This window comes from Amblyraja radiata, chromosome 28, assembly GCF_010909765.2.
Source record: "Amblyraja radiata isolate CabotCenter1 chromosome 28, sAmbRad1.1.pri, whole genome shotgun sequence".
NCBI lineage: Eukaryota > Metazoa > Chordata > Chondrichthyes > Rajiformes > Rajidae > Amblyraja > Amblyraja radiata.
The window spans coordinates 13,075,747-13,096,449 of NC_045983.1; the positions used below are offsets into that span (position 1 = coordinate 13,075,747).

At 40.4% G+C, this 20,703-nt stretch overlaps 1 protein-coding gene across 6 annotated transcripts in view; it reads right to left on the reverse strand.

Annotated features, from left to right (window-relative positions):
* Positions 1-20,703, reverse strand: part of bcas3 (BCAS3 microtubule associated cell migration factor) — a 692,691-nt gene that overhangs the window by 568,076 nt on the left and 103,912 nt on the right. For all 6 annotated transcript variants that reach the window (XM_033045811.1, XM_033045815.1, XM_033045814.1 and 3 more), the window contains one exon: positions 8,207-8,308. In XM_033045811.1, the coding sequence (XP_032901702.1) occupies positions 8,207-8,308 (102 nt within the window). The remainder of the gene's footprint in view (positions 1-8,206; positions 8,309-20,703) is intronic.

Consider the following 20,703-nt stretch of genomic DNA (forward strand, 5'->3'; position numbering starts at 1 on the left):
TAGAATCAGGCCCTCTGGGCCACCGAGTCCACGTCGAACATCAATCACCCGTTCACACTAGTTCTGTTTTATCCCATTTCTATTACATCTATTACATCAGCTAAAAGAAGAGACGGAGATTAAGACTTTGCCTCCATCACAGTGAGGATGTGCTTGGTGAACTCACTGTGGTGGATGTTTAATTTGTGTGTATTGTATGTTTTGTTATTATTGATTCTGTGTATGACTGCAGGCAACATAATTTTGTTCAGACTGAAAGGTCTGAATGACAATAAAGGATCTAGCTATCTATCTATCTATCTATCTACACTCTAAGAGTAATTTTACTGAAGACAATTAACCTATAAGCCCGCAGGTCTTTGGGATGTGCGAGGAAACCAGAGTACCCAGGGGAAACCTTTGTGGCCAAAGGGAGAACACACAAACTCCATGCAGACAGTAATGTCGTTTGAAAGAGCTTGCAAAGTACAAACAGGCTGCATCTTCTCCACACTTCATAGGACTTTATTGGAATTTTATACACCTCTATAAGATCACCCCTCAGCCTGCTACGCACATTTTCCTATAGCTCAGAACCTCGAATCCTGGCAACATCCTCAAATCTTCTCTGTACTCTTTCTAAATGAATGGTATCTTTACTATAGTAGAGTGACCAAAACGGAACACCAGTCCAGAGGTAAAAAAGTTTAAATGATGAAGGAAAGTAAACAGTGACAATTACTTATGGACAAAAGAATAAAAATGAAAAAGCTTAAAATAAACACATGGAATTTGAAGAAAAAAGCCAAGGAAGCAAAAATAATGAATTGGTAAAAGATCAAGTGAAGCAGATTACAGAGAAAGAGAAGAAGAAAATGAAAGATGACTGATAAAATACAAGCAAAGACTTTAGTGAATGAATTTTGGAGTAGATATGAAGGGGAATAAAAATTTTCAATTAGAAATTTGCAGCAGTGAATGTAATTAATCTGTACACGTTCATAGGCTAGCACATTCAGAACTATTTTCACAGAACATCAATTACTCAACTACAGTTCAAAACAAATACTTTGGAAAAGAATGGATCTGAAGTCATGGTAGGCATGCAGTGTTTTAGACGAGTTTAAATTTCCATCTCTAAAGAAACTAAAGAAAACAAATGTTCTTCAATGACAGGCAGGTGAGAATAAGGAAAAAACAATCAAGCAAATTTCCAAATGGATCATCAAGAGAATCGACAGTGAAGTAAAAAAAAAAAACTTTACTACTGGGAAAAAGGTGAAACAAAAGGGGATAAATACAAAACCAGAAACATATTAAAAGAGTGGAAATGAAATGGAGGAAATAAGCAGAAAGTACAACAACAGCAACAACAATAAACAATCTGCTGCATGAACTCAACAAGTTGATCAGCATTTTTAGAGGGAAACGAATTACCAATATTTCAGGTTGAAATCCTGCATCAGGACTAAGTGGAGAGGGAGGAGAGTATAAAGAGAGGGGAAGTAGTGTGACAGGGGCCAATAGGTGAACTAAGGAGAGTTGAAGAATGATGAGCAGGTAGTAGAGGGGAAGGGATGGAGTTGAGAAACTCAGGCAGGTCTTTCACCTTGTCAACTAATGCTGCCACCTTCAGGGACTTCTACACTAAATTCCCAAAGTTCCTCTGTACTACCGTGCGCCCTACGATTCATTGTGTATGTTCTACCCTTGATAGTTCTCTTCTACCCTTATTAGTCCTCTCAAGGTGCATCACCTCCCACTTATTAGTTTTAAATTCCATCTGCCATGATGAAATGTTTCAAAATGACATAAAATACAGCCCACCAAGAATTGAAAAAGGAGATCGAATCAGTTTCTTAATTTTCTTTTGAGGACTGGCAGGGTTTAGCTGGCAGAAACCTTTCACAGAGATACAGTGGAAAAGGATATCAATGATCATTGAGACCCAAGAGCTGAAAATGGGTATTGTTTATACACAGGTTATATTATGTTAAATTCTATACGCATGGTGAATCTGGACCACAAATTCAGAGAAATACTTTGTAGTTGCACACACAGCCGAGTTAGATCGACAAAAGACAACTTTACAACATAAATGATCAGTAATGGGACACACAATATCAACCAAGTAAAAACTTGAGTAATTTAAGAGATTCTCAACAGGGAGACTATTTGTTTTTCTAGATGGCTGGACTAATCTGGGCTAAAAGGTCCGGCTGAAGTTGATTTACTTGTGAACTCTGAATTTACCTGATCTTAATTAGGAAATGCCATGCCAATAGCCCTATCTATCCATTATCCAAGCGAGGTAGAGAGAACCAAACTATATTTTCCATCTTCTAATTCCAAATTGTTCAATATTAAGGCTCCACCTGGAAACCACATGGATATTTTATCTGTGTAGGAAGGAACTGCAGAAGCTGGTTTACACCAAAGATAGACACAAAAGGGCAGGGGGAACCATTCCTTCTAACCAAAGATGGTGTCTGTCCCGCTGACTTACTCCAGCATTTTGTGACTATCTTCGATATTTTATTTTCTCTCTTTTGGTTTTGTGTAGCTTTTGTATTGAACTTTTGTTGATTTACATTATACGAGCAGAATATCAGCATGGTGCAGCTCTGGAACTCTCTAAATGTTGCACTTTGTGCTGCTAAGGTACAAAAAAACCCCTGCATTTCACTGAGTGTGGTGAATGGTAGTTCGTCAATACAGCTGGGAAACAAACATAGTTTTAGTGACACCAAGTGGCAGAAGTAGTTTAACGCTCCGCTAAAAATGACATTTTAAAAATAAGTTTCCTCACATCTTTAAAGAAAGTTGATAACATTGATAATTCAGTCCGCGACTCTTTGTTTGCATCGAAAACTAGAGACTGCTTAAAATATGAACTTTCTTGCACTGAACTGTTAGAAATTTGCACGTTAAGATTTTTGATGCATGTGAGATCCAGCTTGGCAGTAAGTTCCGAGAGGTAACTTGCCAGCCAACATTCATTATCAGGGCGAACATGTGAAGAATGAACATTTGAAGAAGGAAAGGAGTACTACACCGTTTACAGAGCAGAATCCTGGCTAGTCTTAGCTATTTCACAATTAGAAAAAAAATATCATAAATGGAAGGGAAAAACAAGTGTGTTAACAAAGTTACCAGCATGAATTAATGTCAGTATTTTTTGTGTTTCTGGAAGTTTTACTTGTTGTTTACTTTCTCCTCTGACATACTCTATTGTTTCAGAGGCACAAATCAACATTTTGTTTGTTCTGTTAATGTCTGCTCTACATTGGGTGATCAGTAAAGCAAAAAGATACGTTTCAGTTTTGAATTCAGCCATTTTGAAACCTATTCTCTGGAAACCATTTATCCTTCCAACGTATACATAAAACATGATTTTATAGGAGTATGGAAACATTTAAATGTTTCTACCAGAATACCATTGTCTGCTGACCCTCTTCAAATAATCTCTCAAATTTAACTTGCAAGTCCACTATCTAGGAAGATATCATGTTTTCCTGGTATCAATTACTTTTTTGCACTTTCCATTTGTATCAAACTTCAATCTAATTTATATAGAAGTTATGAATTTTTCAGTTCAGTTTTAGGAGCACATTGTCCTTTGTCAATATGGGGAGAAAAGGTCTAATAATCATGCACATCTCCAGTTGCACTCCTCCGTTCTAACATCTTCTAACATTCTTAACTTGAAATAAATTCTTAGAGGTATGCTTTGTCAATAGATCTCGCTCTTATCACTCTTTCGATATTTTCTGCATGGTTTTATGAGATTCTCAGTGAATCCTTTCCTCCCCACAACCTCTCTGTTTCACTTTATTTGTTAATTCACTTAGGATCATTCTTGTTTAGTCTGGAGTTACAGAGCTGAGGTATTTGTTTATCCTGCAATTTTTCCTTCCAACATATATACATATGTATATTGTCCCCTTAAAGGGGTTCCCTTTCTCCCCACTGAACACTGATGTACATGTCCCTCAAATCCATTTGTGTAACCGTCTTTCATTTCCCACATATCTTTGAAATCTCGCCAATGAAAGTCTGGCAGGAACCTATACTAACTTGTTTCTCTCTTTCACATATCTGATAAAGGATCCTGGACCTGAAATGTTAACTGTTTCTCTTTCTACAAATAGTGCCTTGCCTGCTGAATGGTACCGAAGTTTTCTGTTTTTATCTGTCTTCCTGTCTGTTGTATCTGAATCTCAGAGCATTCTGTGGTTATGAGTATGTACAATTCTACAGATTAATTAATACCCCCTTGATTGTTTATCTGAAGTAAAGCTTTTGTGCATTCCTGTTCTCTTTGCCCCACCACTGATGTTCATGACTTGGATACATGGAGTCGTACAGCACAGAACCAAGATCGCAGTCTACTATGTTCATGCCATCCATCAAGTACCCATCTACATGAATCCAACCTTTTCCTTGATGTTTCAAGTCATAGAGCTATACAACATGGAAACAGGCCCTTCGTCTCGACTTACCTACACTGACCGTTACCAAACCGAGCTTGTTTTACCTGCTTGCATCTTCCCCTATAGCTCCAAACTTTTCCTATCGATACCCCTGTCCAACTGTCTTTTACATGTTGCAAATGTACTCACCTCTTCTATTCCTCGGTCAGCTCATTCCATATATATGCACCACTCTCCATGTGAAAATGTTGCCCATCAGGTCCTTGTTAAATGTTCCCCCTCCCATCTTAAACCTATGTCCTCTAGTATTAGACGCCCCTTCCCTGAGTAAAAGACTGTGGCTATTCATCTTATTTATTTCCCTCATGATTTTATATGTCTCTTTAAGATCACAACTCAGCCTCCTGCATTCCAGGGAAAAAAGTCCCAACCTATTCAGGCTCTCCTTACATCTCAAACCCTCCAGATCCAGTAATCTATATATTATTTATCTATCTATATACTATTAAAAGTCTCATCTTGTGTGTGTGTGTGTGTGTGTGTGTGTGTGTGTGTGTGTGTGTGTGTGTGTGTGTGTGTGTGTGTGTGTGTGTGTGTGTGTGTGTGTGTGTGTGTGTGTGTGTGTGTATATGTGCGCGCGTGTGCGTGTGCGCGAGTCTACATGTGTTATTGTATCTTCGCCAAAATGGTACACGGTAGCGTTAACATGTTTGCAGAACCTTACTCAGATTTTTCCATTGTCGGTCTTGTCAAGTTTCCTTCAGGTTTGATGTTATATTGTTATATTTCAAAAGTTATTGATATTTTAAGTTTAAAAATAGCCAACTTTGTAAAAATAACTGCCTTTGACAGGGAGACTCTTCCAGCAGCTTCCAGTGATGATGGCACAATGCCATCTCACAGTCATCCAATCACAATAGGATCTCATTTACACAAGCTGCCGTGAAGATTCTGAAAACGGAAAATTACATCACAATGTGATCTCTGCTGCTCTCTGCTGCTGATCTCTGTTGTAAGGAGAGGGGCGTAGTGGGGGAGATTTAAACGTTTTAAAGTGACATTTAAAAGTTGGATTTCTTCAAATCTGCACTGGCAGTTAGGCAGTTATGACACCTCAGTGCCCTACCGGCTACAATGTTTCTATCCCAGAACATTGAGTCCTTAACAGCAAATGTCCTTCAGGGAAAGAATCTGCCAGCCTAACCCAGCACAGCAAAGCTTAATGATTAAATTTGTATAACAAAAGATGGTCTTGTCAGTGGCACCTACATCACATTAAATGTTAGTGCAATTGCATTTTTTTAAAGTTTTAAATGACCTGCACAGTTGGGACCTATGGGTGGGTGGTGGAATATTACATTGGGGGAACGAGTAAGTGGTGGAATCTTATGTTGGGGTACGGGTTGCGTTGGGGGACCAGGCCTCCCGTGTGACAGGGACCCAACGGGTGAGTGGTGGAATCTTACGTTGGGGAACGGGTTGCGTTGGGGGACCAGGCCTCCCGTGGGGGCTATGGGTGAGTGGTAGATTATTGCGTTGGGGGACGGGGCCCAACGGATCCCACTTGGTCTAGTATATATTACTAAAACTCATCTTGTGTGTGAGTTTGTGTGTTTGATTAGTGTTTGTTTGTGATCATGACCTGAACTATGCCAAAACGGTGCACGATAGCGCTACAATATTTGCACCACCTTACTCACCATTGTCCTGTGGTGTCATGTATTAAGTTTTGCCCAGATTGATGTTATAATTTACAAGTTATTCACATTTTTAACTTTACAAAACCCCATTTGAGAAATATTTTTTCCTTCTGCACTGGCATTTACAACTATGACATCACAATGGGATTGTAGCCCTGCTCGCTACAATGTTGCTATCTCAGGACACTGAGTCCTGCCAGCCTAAGCAAGCATTTTTTTAACGTTTAAAATGAGGGAGGGTGAATAAAGGGAAATGAGCAGCCCCTGCGAGGTTGGTGAGTGGTGGAATATTGCGTTGGAGGAACGGGCTGCGTTGGGGCCTCCCGTGTGACAGGGACCCAACGGGTCTCACTTGGTCTAACATTATTATAAATCTTCTCTGTACTCTTTCCAGTATAATGGCATCCTTCCTGCAAATTGATCTGTAGACTGTACTCCAAATGTGGCCATACGAACATCATGTACAGCTATATCATTACACGTCAACTGTTGGGCTCAATACCCTGAACGATGAAGGAAAGCATGCCATATGCCTTCTTCACGAGCTGACCACGAGTGCTGCCACCTTTGTGGAACTATGTACCTGCACCTCTGTGCACAAAACTCAAACGCAAACTTCTAACACCTTTATAAGCTTCCCAGATTTAACGCTGACTTTGTTCCTTCAAGGAATATATTTTATCTGCGAATTATGTATTATTTCTTTAAGTGTGAAGTTCATAAATTGTAGGAGCAGAATTAGGCCATTCGGCTCAACAAATCTACTCCACCAATCAATCATAGCTGATCTATATTTCCGTCTCAATCCCATTTTCCCACCTTCTCCTCATAACCGCTGACACCCGTGTTGGCCATTCTCTGTCCTCAATTTTCAATGTATTTCCCCAATCAACTAGAGACGACTCTCCTCTCATACTTCCAGTTTCATTTGTTCAAAATTAAGACCCAATTTTGCATCGAACCCCATCACTTTAAAACTCAAAATCAAATTGCCTTAGATGGCGGTCACTATTCCCTAACATTGCCCAAGACAAGTTCCGAAATAGCCTTTGCCCTCAAAATATGAATCTAGAAAATTATATTGAATACAGACTATTAATTTGCCTTCTACATTATTAATTATGCAGTCAATATGCAGATTTAAGTCTCAAAAGGATAACTTTGAATCAGCCTTCTTACTAGTTTTATACTTCAGGTATAACCCTCCCCCCCCCCCCCCCTCCCATTCCTCTTGTAGTCTTGTTCCATATAAATAATAATATTTTTCTTCTTTCTTCCAAAGTGGAAAATATCTTATTTTCCCACACTATGCCAAATTTGCCAAAGTCTTAGCCACTCACTCAAGCCATTCATGTCCCTGGTATCTGCTTGCTCTCACAGAAGAGAAATGAAGAAAAAGTGGAAACCACAGTGAATTTGTACATCAGTCAAAATTGGAACTCGGTTTAAAGGCTTAAAGAGGTGATCTCATCTTTGGTAGCTATTCTTTTATATAAAAGAGTTGAATTAATTATCAAAGGTCATACATACCCTGTGATCCATCACTGATTTGGTTAGTATATTTATGCAAAAGCGCTTAACATCCACTTTACGTTCAGACCCTTAATACCTTTCTCCACCTTTTAACATATTAAACACATTGATGATGTGTAGGAAATCAGCTTACATCTACAAAATGTTTCTGGCAACAATTAATTTCCAGGACAATGAAACAATCAGCAGCTCAAAACTAAGAAAACGTCATTTTTTACTGCAAATGGTAAAATTAAATCAGGCAGCTTAATATCAACCACAGCAACGGAACCACACTCTGACATAATGGAAAAGGCCTCTGCTATCCATGGCACGCACGAGATATCTTTTATTATTAATATGTTTAAGGACGTTACATTTAAAACTAAAAAAGACAAATAGATTGATAAAAACACAGAATAAAAAGCCGAATCATTTTATTTTCGCAGTACTGCAAAAAAATCTTTGGCAGTCCTGTAGGATCAGGGGCAATTTATTTCCACCCTGGTACAATTAGATGGTTCTTGCATGACACGAAGAAACACATTTCTTACTCACAACTCAATGTGCAGATAATCATACCTTTTGTTACAATGCAGCTCGTAGATGGGGGTTTTGAACTGGATGGATTTGACCATTTCACCAGTCCGAAGCGAATAAAGATCCACACAGCAGTATGGTGGGCTGGTGACAAAAAGAAACACGAATAACATTACACACAATAAGCAAAAGCTTAATAGGCAAAATATTGCTTTAATCAAAAATAAATGTAGCAATCTAAATAAAGAAAACAGGAGGAAGATGACAGGCAATTCCATTAATTCCCAAAACACATCTGATCTACTCGGCTAACCGAGAAATGTCATCATGCATCAAAAGGGTAAATTATCTGCCCTGGCCCTTTATACTTATGGCACGTAGCTAACCAAATTCTTAAATTTGCATACAATGTCCCAGTAAAAAATGCTAATCTAAGAGCACATCTGTGTAATATTTTTCCCCACATATTTCAACATGTGCCAGTAATCATGAAAAGAAACTGCAAAATTCACAAAAGAGCACACTGATCAACCAGACCAGTAAAATACAAAAGAAAAAGAAAACATTGCTGATGTTGAAAATCTGCAATGCAAACTGAAAATACTCAGGAGATCTGGCAGCAGATGTGGAGTGGGGAACAAAGTTACCATCTCGTCAACAGCCTTTCATCATAATTTAGCAAAGTTAGAAATAAATATGTTTTAAATTTCAGAGAGACGGCAGGACTGGAGGGAAGGGGCATCTCCTGCAGTTGCTGGGGAAGGTACCTGGGGAGGGGGTGGTTTGGGTGGGAAGGGATGAGTTAATCAAGGAGTTGCGGAGGGAATAGTCTCTGCGGTAGGCGGAAAGGGGTGGAGATGGCAAGATGTGACTAGTGGTGGGATCCCGTTGGAAATGACTAAAATGTTGGAGGATTATGTGTTGTATGCGACGGCTGATGGGGTGTAAAGTAAGAGCATGGGGCACTCTGTTCCTGTTGCGACTAGGGGGAGGGGGATCAAGCGCAGTGCTGCGGAGTACTGAGGAGACACGTGTGAGGGCCTCATCTATGATGGAAGAGGGGAACCCCGTTCCATAAAGAATGAGGACATCTCGGATGTCCTGGTATGGAACACCTCATCTTGGACTCAGATTCGGCGTAAACCTAGTAATTGGGAGTAGGGGACAGAGTTTTTGCAGGAGGCAGGTTGGGAAGAAGTGTAGTCGAGATAGTTGAGGGAGTCAGTGGGTTTGTAATAGTCATCAGTTAATAGTCTATCTTCTGCGATGGAGATGGTGAGATCATGAAAGGGGAAGGAGGTGTCGGAGAAGGTCCAAGTGAATTTGAGTGCAGGAGTCCATGAGTTCTGCATGGGTGCAGGAGGTAGCACCGAGGCAGTCGTCAATGTAACCGTGATAGAGTTCGAGGATTTGGGCCAGTGTACACCGGGAACAGGGATGGTTCAACATACCCCACAAAGAGGCAGGCATAGCTGGGGTCCATGCGATTGCCCATAGCTACGCCTTTGATTTGGAGGAAGTGGGAGGTTGTTGAGGGTGAGGTTCTTTAGTAACTTGTCAGTTTCTTTGTTGAACTAGATGGAAATTGGCTGATTCTGCGGCCGAGGCAGGAACAAAGGGCTTTAAGGCCTCCCTGATATGTGATGGAGATGTAAAGCGACTAAACTTTGTCTATGCTACAAGTCACCTTACTCCAGTTATTTCAGCACAAGAATAATGTCTCAAATTATTAATCACCACAAACATGCTTTGGGAACCAAAACATTCCCATCAGGTATCTCCAAAATTGAATTTCGGACATGAACAAGGTTTCTCATATTTATTCAATGTTTTCAATATTTAATTGAGAAAATATGTATTCCCATTGTTGTTGTTTATGTGGAAGCTAGAGATAATACACAAGCTGAAAACAAATGCACAAAGGAATATTTAAATTGTCTGTTAACATCTGAAATGGAAGTAATGATGAGGAAAGTGAAAAGAAAGTAACACTTTAAACATTTTTAAATTTACGTTTAAAAAAAGTTCCAACCAATGTGTAAAATAAAAAGTTACATGTAAAATATTAGAAAGTTGGTCAGGAGATGAAGATAAGAAGGAAACAAGGCAGGTTACATTCTTCACAACACAACATTCTGATTTTTAGTTAAAGTCACTTGAAACAGTCTGAAATGTCAGTGCTCATCACAAACGTGCAAATAATTAAAGTTGAAAAATGGGAAGTATCAATACGACTTAAACTAGGAAATTTAAACCAGACCAAAGTAATATTTGGGTTCTGGCAAGAAATAGATCAGTGTGCACCAACTAATCTGCTATAAACCAGCTTCTATGCTTACTGAAGGCAAAAGTGAAAACAGCGAATGAAGACAGCCAAAGACCACACCACCAGTTTTCCTCCAAGCCACAACGAGTCATAGTTTAACTGTGAACAAAAATATAAATAACTCTTCCATATGTTTTATCTATTGCTATAATAAAAAGAAATTAACACCACCATCAAATTCAGAATCATCTGGAATTACTGACTGACTTTTGGATCAGTTCACAAGGATATCATGGTGCTGCATGGTATCAAACTGTGAGACCCAAGTTCAGTTGCACCATGATGCACCACAGTCATTTCATCTATAACCACAGACCAAACGCAGTCTCGTTTTCTCCCCTGAGTCTACACCCTTTTTATGAATTCTAATTTTGTCTTTTTTTTTTAATGATCGCATTTATAATGTTGCTTTAAAGTATAACATACAAATAGCAAAGTGCTTTGAGATTGTTACAGTTAAATTCATTATTTATGCACAGTTAGTTATGCATCATGGCATGGCATTTATAAAGTTAGTTATACTTCATGGAATGCTATCAATTTAACAACTTATAACTTCTGAAGAAGGGTTTTGGACCGAAACGTTGCCTATTTCCTTCGCTCCATAGATGCTGACGCACCCGCTGAGTTTCTCCAGCACTTTTGTCTACCTAACAACTTTTAACATACTCCAAAGTAACCACAATCCGATGTATATCATATATTTAATGTACATTTTGTCCCTGATTAAAATGGTACTCTTCCAAACTGCAGGAAGATACTCTTCCAAACTGCAGGGTTTTTTTCTGTCTTGAATGGCAATCTTACAAATTACGTTTTTCTGTCTTGACCTTGCAAATTCATGTCACCATCAGAAAATATCATTTTGTACCAATAGCACGATGACACAAATTTTTATTATTCTTCCCAGTAATCTATAGGAAATATTTATGATCAATGGTTGAAGTAAGGCTTTCATACAAACAATATGCAAATCAAAGGAATCGGAAAATGGTTTATACTCGTATGGATTATTCGGGGGTTAAATATGGACCTCACTTTATCTGTAGTAGACACTACTCTGGGCAACATCGGTGGTGTGAGAAACATTTCAGGATAACGACCTTTCAACAAAATTCTGTTTCTCTCAACAAAAATGCTGCCTGATCCGCTGAGAATGTTTTGCAGCTTTTTTGATCGATTTTCAGAATGTGCAGTATTGGAAAACTCTATTAATCCCACACGCTGAAGACCGGCAGTATCAGATTAGCAGACTTTTCAAGCTATGGAATGTTATTTTAATTCAAATTTTTATATGACACTAGGCCAAGAGGGACCCGTTGGGTCCCCTCCCCTCAACACGCGGTTGCGTGGCGAGGGGGGGGGGGGGAGGCGGCCTGCGGCATCACACACATACTAACCACACACACACACACACACACACACACACACACACAAAGAGAGACAGGGAGGGGGCAGAGAGAGTGGGCAGAGAGAGGGAGGGCAGAGAGAGGGAGGGCAGAGAGAGGGAGGGCAGAGAGAAAGAGGGCAGAGAGTGAGGACCCGAGGTCCTGACCCGAGAGGAGGGGGTGGGAGAGAAGGGGGGAGAGGGAGAGGTGGGGGGGGGGGTGAGATGGCTGCATCTTTTGAATAACAGGGGGGAGGAGGTAGAGGTGGGGGGGACATCACTTGCAGCGTGCAGATCCCCGAGCGTCTTTTGAATAATGGGGGTGAGGTGGGATAGGTGGGGGGGGGGAGAGGAGAGGAGGGGGGAGAGGAGGGGAGAGAGGAGGGGGGAGAGGAGGAGGGGGGAGAGGAGGAGGGGGGAGAGGAGGGAGAGGTGGAGAGGAGGGAGAGGTGGAGGGGGGGAGAGGAGGGGGGGGAGCGGAGGGAGGGAGAGGGGAGGGGGAGGGGGGAGGGGAGGGCGGGAGGGGGGAGGGGAGGGGGGAGGGGAGGGGGAGAGGAGGGGGGGGAGAGGGGAGAGGAGAGGGGGGAGAGGAGGGGGGGAAGAGGAGGAGGGGAAGAGGAGGAGGGGAAGAGGAGGAGGGGAAGAGGAGGAGGGGAAGAGGAGGAGGGGAAGAGGAGGAGGGGAAGAGGAGGAGGGGAAGAGGAGGAGGGGAAGAGGAGGAGAAGAGGAGGAGGGGAAGAGGAGGAGGGGAAGAGGAGGAGGGGGAGGAGGGAAACATGGGGGGGGGGTGAGAGGGCTGCGTCTTTTGAATAACGGAATAATATGCTGGAATCTTAAGTGCTGGAGTAACTCAGCAGGTCAGGTAATATCTCTGGAGGACATGGAGAGGTGATGTTTTGGGCTAGGACCCTTGTTCAGACTCAGTTCTTCAATGAACCTGGTAAGTTTCAACGAAGCAGAGGAAACAAAACCAGGTGCTTTTCAAGGGAGTAAATGCTAGAGACCAGGGCCCCGAGTGTGCTAGAGGGTGCAGGAACTGGGTCTCAACGTGTTAGAGAGAACATGGGAATTGGGACACCAGTGTTTAAGAGGAAGTGTGGAAACTTGGGACCCGGTGTGTTGAAGGGAGTACAGGAATTAGTAACCAGTCACTGAACCATCATAAATTCCAAATAGTTGGTTACAGATAATTTAAGTTTTAATGTGTTTTTCTTTAGTCGATGGGCAGATAGAATACAGTGCCCTCCATAATGTTTGGGACCAAGACCCATCATTTATTTATTTGCCTCTGTACTCCACAATTTGAGATTTGTAATAGAAAAAAATCACATGTGGTTAAAGTGCACATTGTCAGATTTTATTAAACGGTATTTTTATACATTTTGGTTTCACAATGTAGAAATTACAGCTGTGCTTTACATAATCCCCCCATTTCAGGGCACTATAATGTTTGGGACACGTGGCTTTAAAGGCATTTGTAATTGCTCAGTGTCCTTAATGCTCCTTAATGCAGGTAAAAGAGAGCTCTCAGCACCTAGTCTTTCCCCCAGTCTTTCCATCACCTTTGGAAACTTTTATTGCTGTTTATCAACATGAGGACCAAAGTTGTGCCAATGGAAGTCAAAGAAGAGACTGAGAAACAAGATGAAGCTGTTAGAGACATCAGCCAAACCTTAGGCTTACCAAAATCAACTGTTTGGAACATCATTAAGAAGAAAGAGCACACTGGTGAGCTTACTAATCGCAAAGGAACTGGCAGGCCATGGAAGACCTCCACAGCTGATGTCAGAAGCCTTCTCTCTATAATGTAATAAAGACAAAAAAAACCCAAACACCTGTCCGACAGATCAGAAACACTCTTCAGTTGTCAGGTGTGGATTTTTAAATAACCACTGCCCACAGAAGACTTCATGGACAGAAATACAGAGGCTACACTGCAAGATGCAAACCATTGGTTAGCTGTAAAAATAGGATGGCCGGGTTATAGTTTGCCAATAAGTACTTAAAAGAGCAAGCACAGTTCTGGAAAAAGGTCTTGTGGACAGATGAGATGAAGATTAACTTATATCTGAGTGATGGCAAGAGAAAAGTATGGAGGAGAGAAGGAACTGCCCAAGATCCAAAGCATAACACCTCATCTGTGAAACACGGCGGTGTGGGTGTTATAGCCTGTGCATGTGTGGTTGCTGAAGGGACTGGCTCACTTATCTTTATTGATGATACAACTGCTGATGGTAGTAGCATAATGAATTCTGAAGCGTATAGACACATATCTGCTCAAGTTCAAACAAATGACTCAAAACTCATTGCCCAGCAGCTCATTCTACAGCAAGACAATGAGCGTAAACATACAGCTAAAGCAACAAAGGAGTTTTTCAAAACTAAAAAATGGTTAATTCTTGATTGGCCAAGCCAATCACCCGATCTGAACCCAATTGAACATGCCTTTTATATGCTAAAGCGAAAACTGAAGGGGACTAATCTCCAAAACAAATAGTACTGTATCTGAAGAAGGGTTTCGGCCCGAAACGTCTCCTATTTCCTTCGCTCCATAGATGCTGCTGCACCCGCTGAGTTTCCCCAGCAATTTTGTGTACCTTCGATATTCCAGCATCTGCAGTTCCTTTTTGAACAAATAGTAGCTAAAGATGGCTGCAACACTGGCCTGGCAGAGCATCACTAGAGACGATACCCAGCAAATGGTGATGTCCATGAATCGCAGATTTCAAGCAGTTATTGCATGCAAAGGATATTCAACAAAATACTAAACACGACTACTTTCATTTACATGACATTGCTGTGTCCCAAGCATTATGGTGCCCTGAAATGGGGGGGACTATGTATAAACACTGCTGTAATTTTAACATGGTGACACCAAAATGTATAAACATACCCTTTAATAAAATCTGATAATGTGCACTTTATGCACATGTGATTTTTTTTCCATTACAAATCTCAAATTGTGGAGTACAGAGGCAAATAAATAAATGATGGGTCTTTGTCCCAAACATTTTGGAGGGCATTCTAATTGGCAGACCAACAGAATCTAACACAGCTTATTCTGCTATCCTAATGAGGTGAAGAATTTGGTGTTAAGGCCTGATCTTGTCTCTTTAAGGAATATGCAGAAAGTTTCTTTCAAAGAATATTTATGACTTTTCTATATGAATGGCTGAAATTATCAACCACTATCCAAGTTCCTCCTAAAATCACTTCCTGGAAAAAATATTCAGGTGTCTACACATGTCTAAATCTTGTCATGTTGGGAACCACTAATGTTTTGATTCACCTGTGCCCTGCTGGAGACAAAGGGTGACATCCTTAAGAGGTCTGGCCTATAAGCCATTTCAATGTGGCTATCACTTATCTGCAATGAACGAATACATTTATTCACACAAAACCATTCCATGAATCTCTGAGCAATGAATTTAGATCAGTGACTGCAATGAATAAGAGTGGAAAACCTCTTTAGATCTAAATTATCTGAACCTTTCTCCCAACAGAGATCATTTTTTTCCCCTATGGGCTAAGAAGGCTTGTTCCAAATAATTAAAAAAAGGAAATCCAAATGGATTGTTCACCAACACATCTTTAGCAGTATCAGTTGCATTTTGCAACATTCTAGGCTGCCTCTTTAACCTCAACCCCACAAGTTCACATTGGATCAGCACCGACCAATAACAGTACAGCACAATGACAACCAGCAATAAACAAAAGCTACACATTTTCAAATGACAGCTGATTAAAAGATCTCAATGGAATCAAAATTTCGAGACATGAATTGTCACAAATAATTAAACATGCACAAATAATTAAACATCAGTTAGGTCATTAAGAAATGGCTCAAGGAATCACAATTTCAAATTTCCCGTTTGCACCAAACTGTATCAGTTAGTCAGTAAAGGGTAAAAAAGTAGATTTAAAAAAATGTAATTGATTTTAAAATTCAGATTTTAATGGTTCTTCAAAGGGGTAATTTCAACCTAACCTGTGAAGAAGAAACTGACTACACTCGGTCAGCATAACAGTTTTTACCCATCTAAAGCAAAAAAAGTGTTGGAAGAACTCAGCAGGTCAGGCAGCATCTGTGGAGGGAAATAACCTATTCATCAGCCTAGACTAATACATGGCCCATTGAATTTTAGTGCTCCCATTTAAAAAGTAATATGACAAAACTAAGGACGCATAATTATGAGGATAACATCACTAGTAGTTGGTAAGTTACTGGAGAGTATTCTGAGGGATAGGAAATACAGGCATTTGGATGGACAAGGGCTGATTAGGAATAGTCAGCATGGTTTGGAATGTGGGATGTCGTGTCTCACAAATCTGATTGATTTTTTTTTGAAGACGTGACCAAAAAGGTTGATGAACGCAGAGCTGTAGATGGACTTCAGTAAGGCGTTCGACAAGGTTCCGCATGCGAGACTGCTCTGGAAGGTTAGATTGCATAGGATCCAAGGAGAGATAGCTGAATGAATAGCAAATTGGCTCCATGGAAGGAAGCAGAGGGTAATGGTGGAAGGTTGCTTCTCAGACTGGATGCCTGTGACTAGTGGTGTGCCTCAGGGTTCCGTGCTGGGCATGTTACTGTTTGTCATCTACATCAATGATTTGGATGAGAACATACAGGGCAAGATTAGCAAGTTTGCTGATGATACAAAAGTTAGTTGTTTTGCAGATAGTGCAGATGGGTGTGAACGACTGCAGCAGTATCTGGATTGATTGGCTAGGTGGGCGGAGGAATGGTTGATGGAATACAGAGAAGTATGAGGTGTTGCATTTTGGGACATCGAACAAGGGCAAGCCCTACACAGTAAATGGAAGGCCTCTGGGTAGTATTGTAGAGCAGAGGGATCAAGGCGTACAGGTACATGGTTCCTTGAAGGTCGAGTCGCAGGCAGATGTGGTCAAAAAGGCTTTTGCCATTTTGGCCTTCATCAGTCAGAGTATTAGTATAGAAGTTGGGAGGTCATGTTGCAGTTGTATAAGATGTTGGTGAGCATTTAGAAAATAGTGTTCAGTTCTGGGCACCATGTTATAGGAAAGATATTGTCAAGCTTGAAAAGGTTCAGAAAAGATTCATGAGGATGTTGCCAGGACTAGAGGGTGTGAGCTATAGGGAGAGGTTGAGTAGGCTGGGTCTCTATTCCATGGAGCGCAGGAGGATAAGATGTGATCTTATAGAGGTGTATAAGATCATGAGAGGAATAGATTGGGTAGATGCACGGAGTCTTTTGCGCAGAGTAGGGGAATCGAGGACCAGAGGATATTGGTTCAAGGTGAAGGGGAAAAGATTTAATAAGAATCTGAAGGTTAACTTTTTTACACAAAGGGTGGTAGGTGTATGGAACAAGCTGCCAGAGGAGGTAGTTGAGGCTGGGACTAACCCATCGTTTAAGAAACAGTTAGACGGGTACATGGATAGGACAGGTTTTTGAGGGATATGGACCAAGCGCAAGCAAGTGGGACTAGTGCAGCTGGGACATTGTTGGCCGGTGTGGGCCAGTTGGGCCAAAGGGTCTGTTTCCACACTGTATCACTCTATTACTAGAATTTCCCTGAAAATCTGTTAAGTCACTGAGGATATATAGAGTTGTTGGTAAACAGGTTTACTCCTAAATTTCACACTCAGTTCACTGATATTTGTTGTTTTCTTAAACAGATTTGTGACTGTTGGAAATTCCACCTCAGGTAAACAAGTTGTTCCTCACAATCACTGAAGGCATGGAGAGGGAACTCTTACTTTAAAATTATCTGTAAAAGGGAACTGCCCTCTTCACTTTGCAATAAATTTTCTCTGATTAGAAGAGAAAAAAATATCCCCAAATTCTCTCTTAATTTGCTGTAGTCTCCCCTGATGAGCCACTCATCGTCTTTGGGTGGAGCCTTGTTCAAATTGTGTATTCTTAAATTTGAATAAAAATGTAAATGAACATTTGCAACATAGTTGTTTTTTATTTAATCATCAAACAATGATGTGGCCTTAACCAGGATGCAGCACTGAGCATGTTAATTTTTCAACAAGTCAACAGCAGTTATTCACAAGTTAAAGGCCTGTCCCACTGTACGAGGTAATTCATGAGCTCTCCCGAGTTTAAAAAAAAATCAAACTCGTGGTAAGCACGTAGAATGTACATAGCGGGTACGTAGCGGGTACGTCGGAGCTCGGGACGTCTCTTAGCGGCTCGTAACGTTAACGGCAGGTACTCGGGAAACGCGGTGAGCTCGTGAAGACCCGTGAAGATTTTTCAACATGTTGAAAAATGGCCACGAGAGCCCAGAGTACCTACGAGCGGCTATTACCGTAATTCTCCGAGTTTGAATCAGGGGAAACTCGGGAGAACTCTTGAATTAGCTCGTACAGTGGGACAGGCCCTTTACATTTGGCAAAAAAGTCCACTGGTAGATAAACCACTGCAATTTACCAGGTTTTAAATTTGGTTTGAGTTCCCCAATTAGCCACAGGGTAGAATATTTCAAAAGCAAAATTATAGCAGTGTTGGGAAGCAACATATACAAAGCCCTACCCCTTATGGGTAGACCACAAGAAAAAGTCTTGATAATAAAGGAATGTTTTGCATTGCAGCCCATCAGTGACTAAACTACTCATTGCTGAGTGGCAACATCATCTTCCTTGATTATTTTAACTAATACTTCAATTCTCCACACTTCACCACAGACATTTCAGAGCCAGGCTTGAATCAGGAACATCTTTTAAGCCACGCATTTTTCTGGAGGGTTGAAATGCCAGCGTGCATCTGACTTTCCAATCGTAACTATAAATGTAACAAAGCTTCCATCATGAGTTTAGAATCTTTGAACATTTCGATTACAGCTCTGAGGCTCTGGTTGTTTCAACAGTTAAAATAATTCCTGTCATCTATTTTTAAATCCAAGATTACAGCAAGAACTAGCATGTCCAAAGTATTGTTAAGTATTACTATGTTTAAGTCACCTCATTAAGAGCAACTACATACAGAAAACAGTTATTTGCTATTCAATTTCTTTCCCCACTAAAAAGCATCTTCCACTTTCCAAGACTCATTTTAGTACATATGTTACCAAATGTACTATATAAAAGAGGACCGCATAATAGTTATAGAGAAAATTGAAATCCCAGAGCACTGAAACGTATTAATTTTCCTTGTAAGTTTTAAGGCAAAATAAAGGTTTAGCAGTTTTCGTGAGTTTAAGCCGTTGTGTGAAAGAGAAACAGCCAGCATGAAACAGTCAGTTTGTAAGACCTAAAGAGTAGAAGAGAAATAGACCGTTCTACTCATCTTAGAGGTAAGGAGAGATTGAGGTCACATTTATGTGATCCAGCCAACTTTAAAGGCAGGGCATGGTTACCGTTTATCATCTGGTTACTGACCAAATGTTGACAGACTGAGATTATGGCTGATGGTTAGGGATGAGGCTGCAGTTAGGGATCAGTGAGATGAAAATGTGGGATGAGAAGGATCAGAGGCAGTGTGATGGTGGGTGGAATCCAGGGGTACATTGTGTTCAAGGGAATATCAAAAAGCTTTACATGTAACAGCTGGGTCCTATTTACTTGCTTGCCCCTCACTCATGATATTAAACTTTGGCCTCTCCACCCTCCAACCATAGGAACCAGATGCTATTGGTGAAGCCATCACTTCAGTTACAGGGTTGAGTTTGAAAAGCTGATTAATTTTGTGATGTGCATCTTGACCTGCTGTGAGTTTCCAGTACGTTTTTTTATTTCAGATTTTCAGCATCTGCATTTCTTTTGCATTCTAATTTAAATGATGAACCTGCCTGCAAGAAAGTTGGCTTGCCTGCTCGAATGTTGGCTTGTCTGCATCCACTGAAAATGGCAAGTTGGAGACAGGTTTCAGACTTTTTTAATTTAATGCAAATTTGCCCAGTTAAAATTACCCTTGGTGTGAAAGAGGCAAAAAGTGAAATAAACAATGAGTAAGAAAGGGAGGATAGAGTATAGAAATTTGAAACTGTTTTTAATCTGCATTTCAGTCGAGCGAGATTGATTGAAAATGCTGTACAAAAAAAATTGCACAAATGAGTGTGTAAATCACTCCAACAGGATTAGCTATGCACGAGGTTAAGCAATCTCTTAAAGGGCAGCGTTCCAAGATGGTCTGTGTGAAAATGCTTTTTTGGGAAAAAAAGTCTACATTAAAAAAACGAAATGGCTCACATACTGTTAACTCAAATTGGGCTGCCACACTCAGATATGTTCCCACATCTAAACAGTTGTCATTATGAGAGAGTAAGGAACCACAACAGTGTAAATGTTTTTGTAGCATTGTGCAGTCACAGCAGGAGATTTTGAAAACTTTTGATGCTGTTTTTCCTGGTTCTATCATTTGAAGCTAATTTTTAGTCTTGAACTGTCAACATTTCATTACATTTGGATTCTTAATGGTGAAAGAAGTAACCGAGTTTCACGACGTTCCTTCTCTATGCTACATCCGAATACCAAAGATAAAGGGTTTAAGTGAAGTGAAGAGAAGTGAAGCTCAAATACTTCCCTAAATCATGAATATGGTACGTTTACTCAGAACATTTCCATTCATTAAAAAAAAAATCAGCAGTCTTAAACTTTTAAATTTCTATCATACATAACCTGCACTTGATAGGAAATGTTTGTATTATTAAAATGCTATGATGAAAAAGCTGAATCATTTAGAAGCCAAATTGACTCTTAAGGTCATGTCTCTCTGATTAATCATAGTTATTACAGCAAAGGACAAAGAGAAAATCGTACAGATGAAGACAATTAATCTATTTTTGTAGGCAACAAGTAAGGTGGGTGGTAACTGAGAAGTTTTGTAAAAA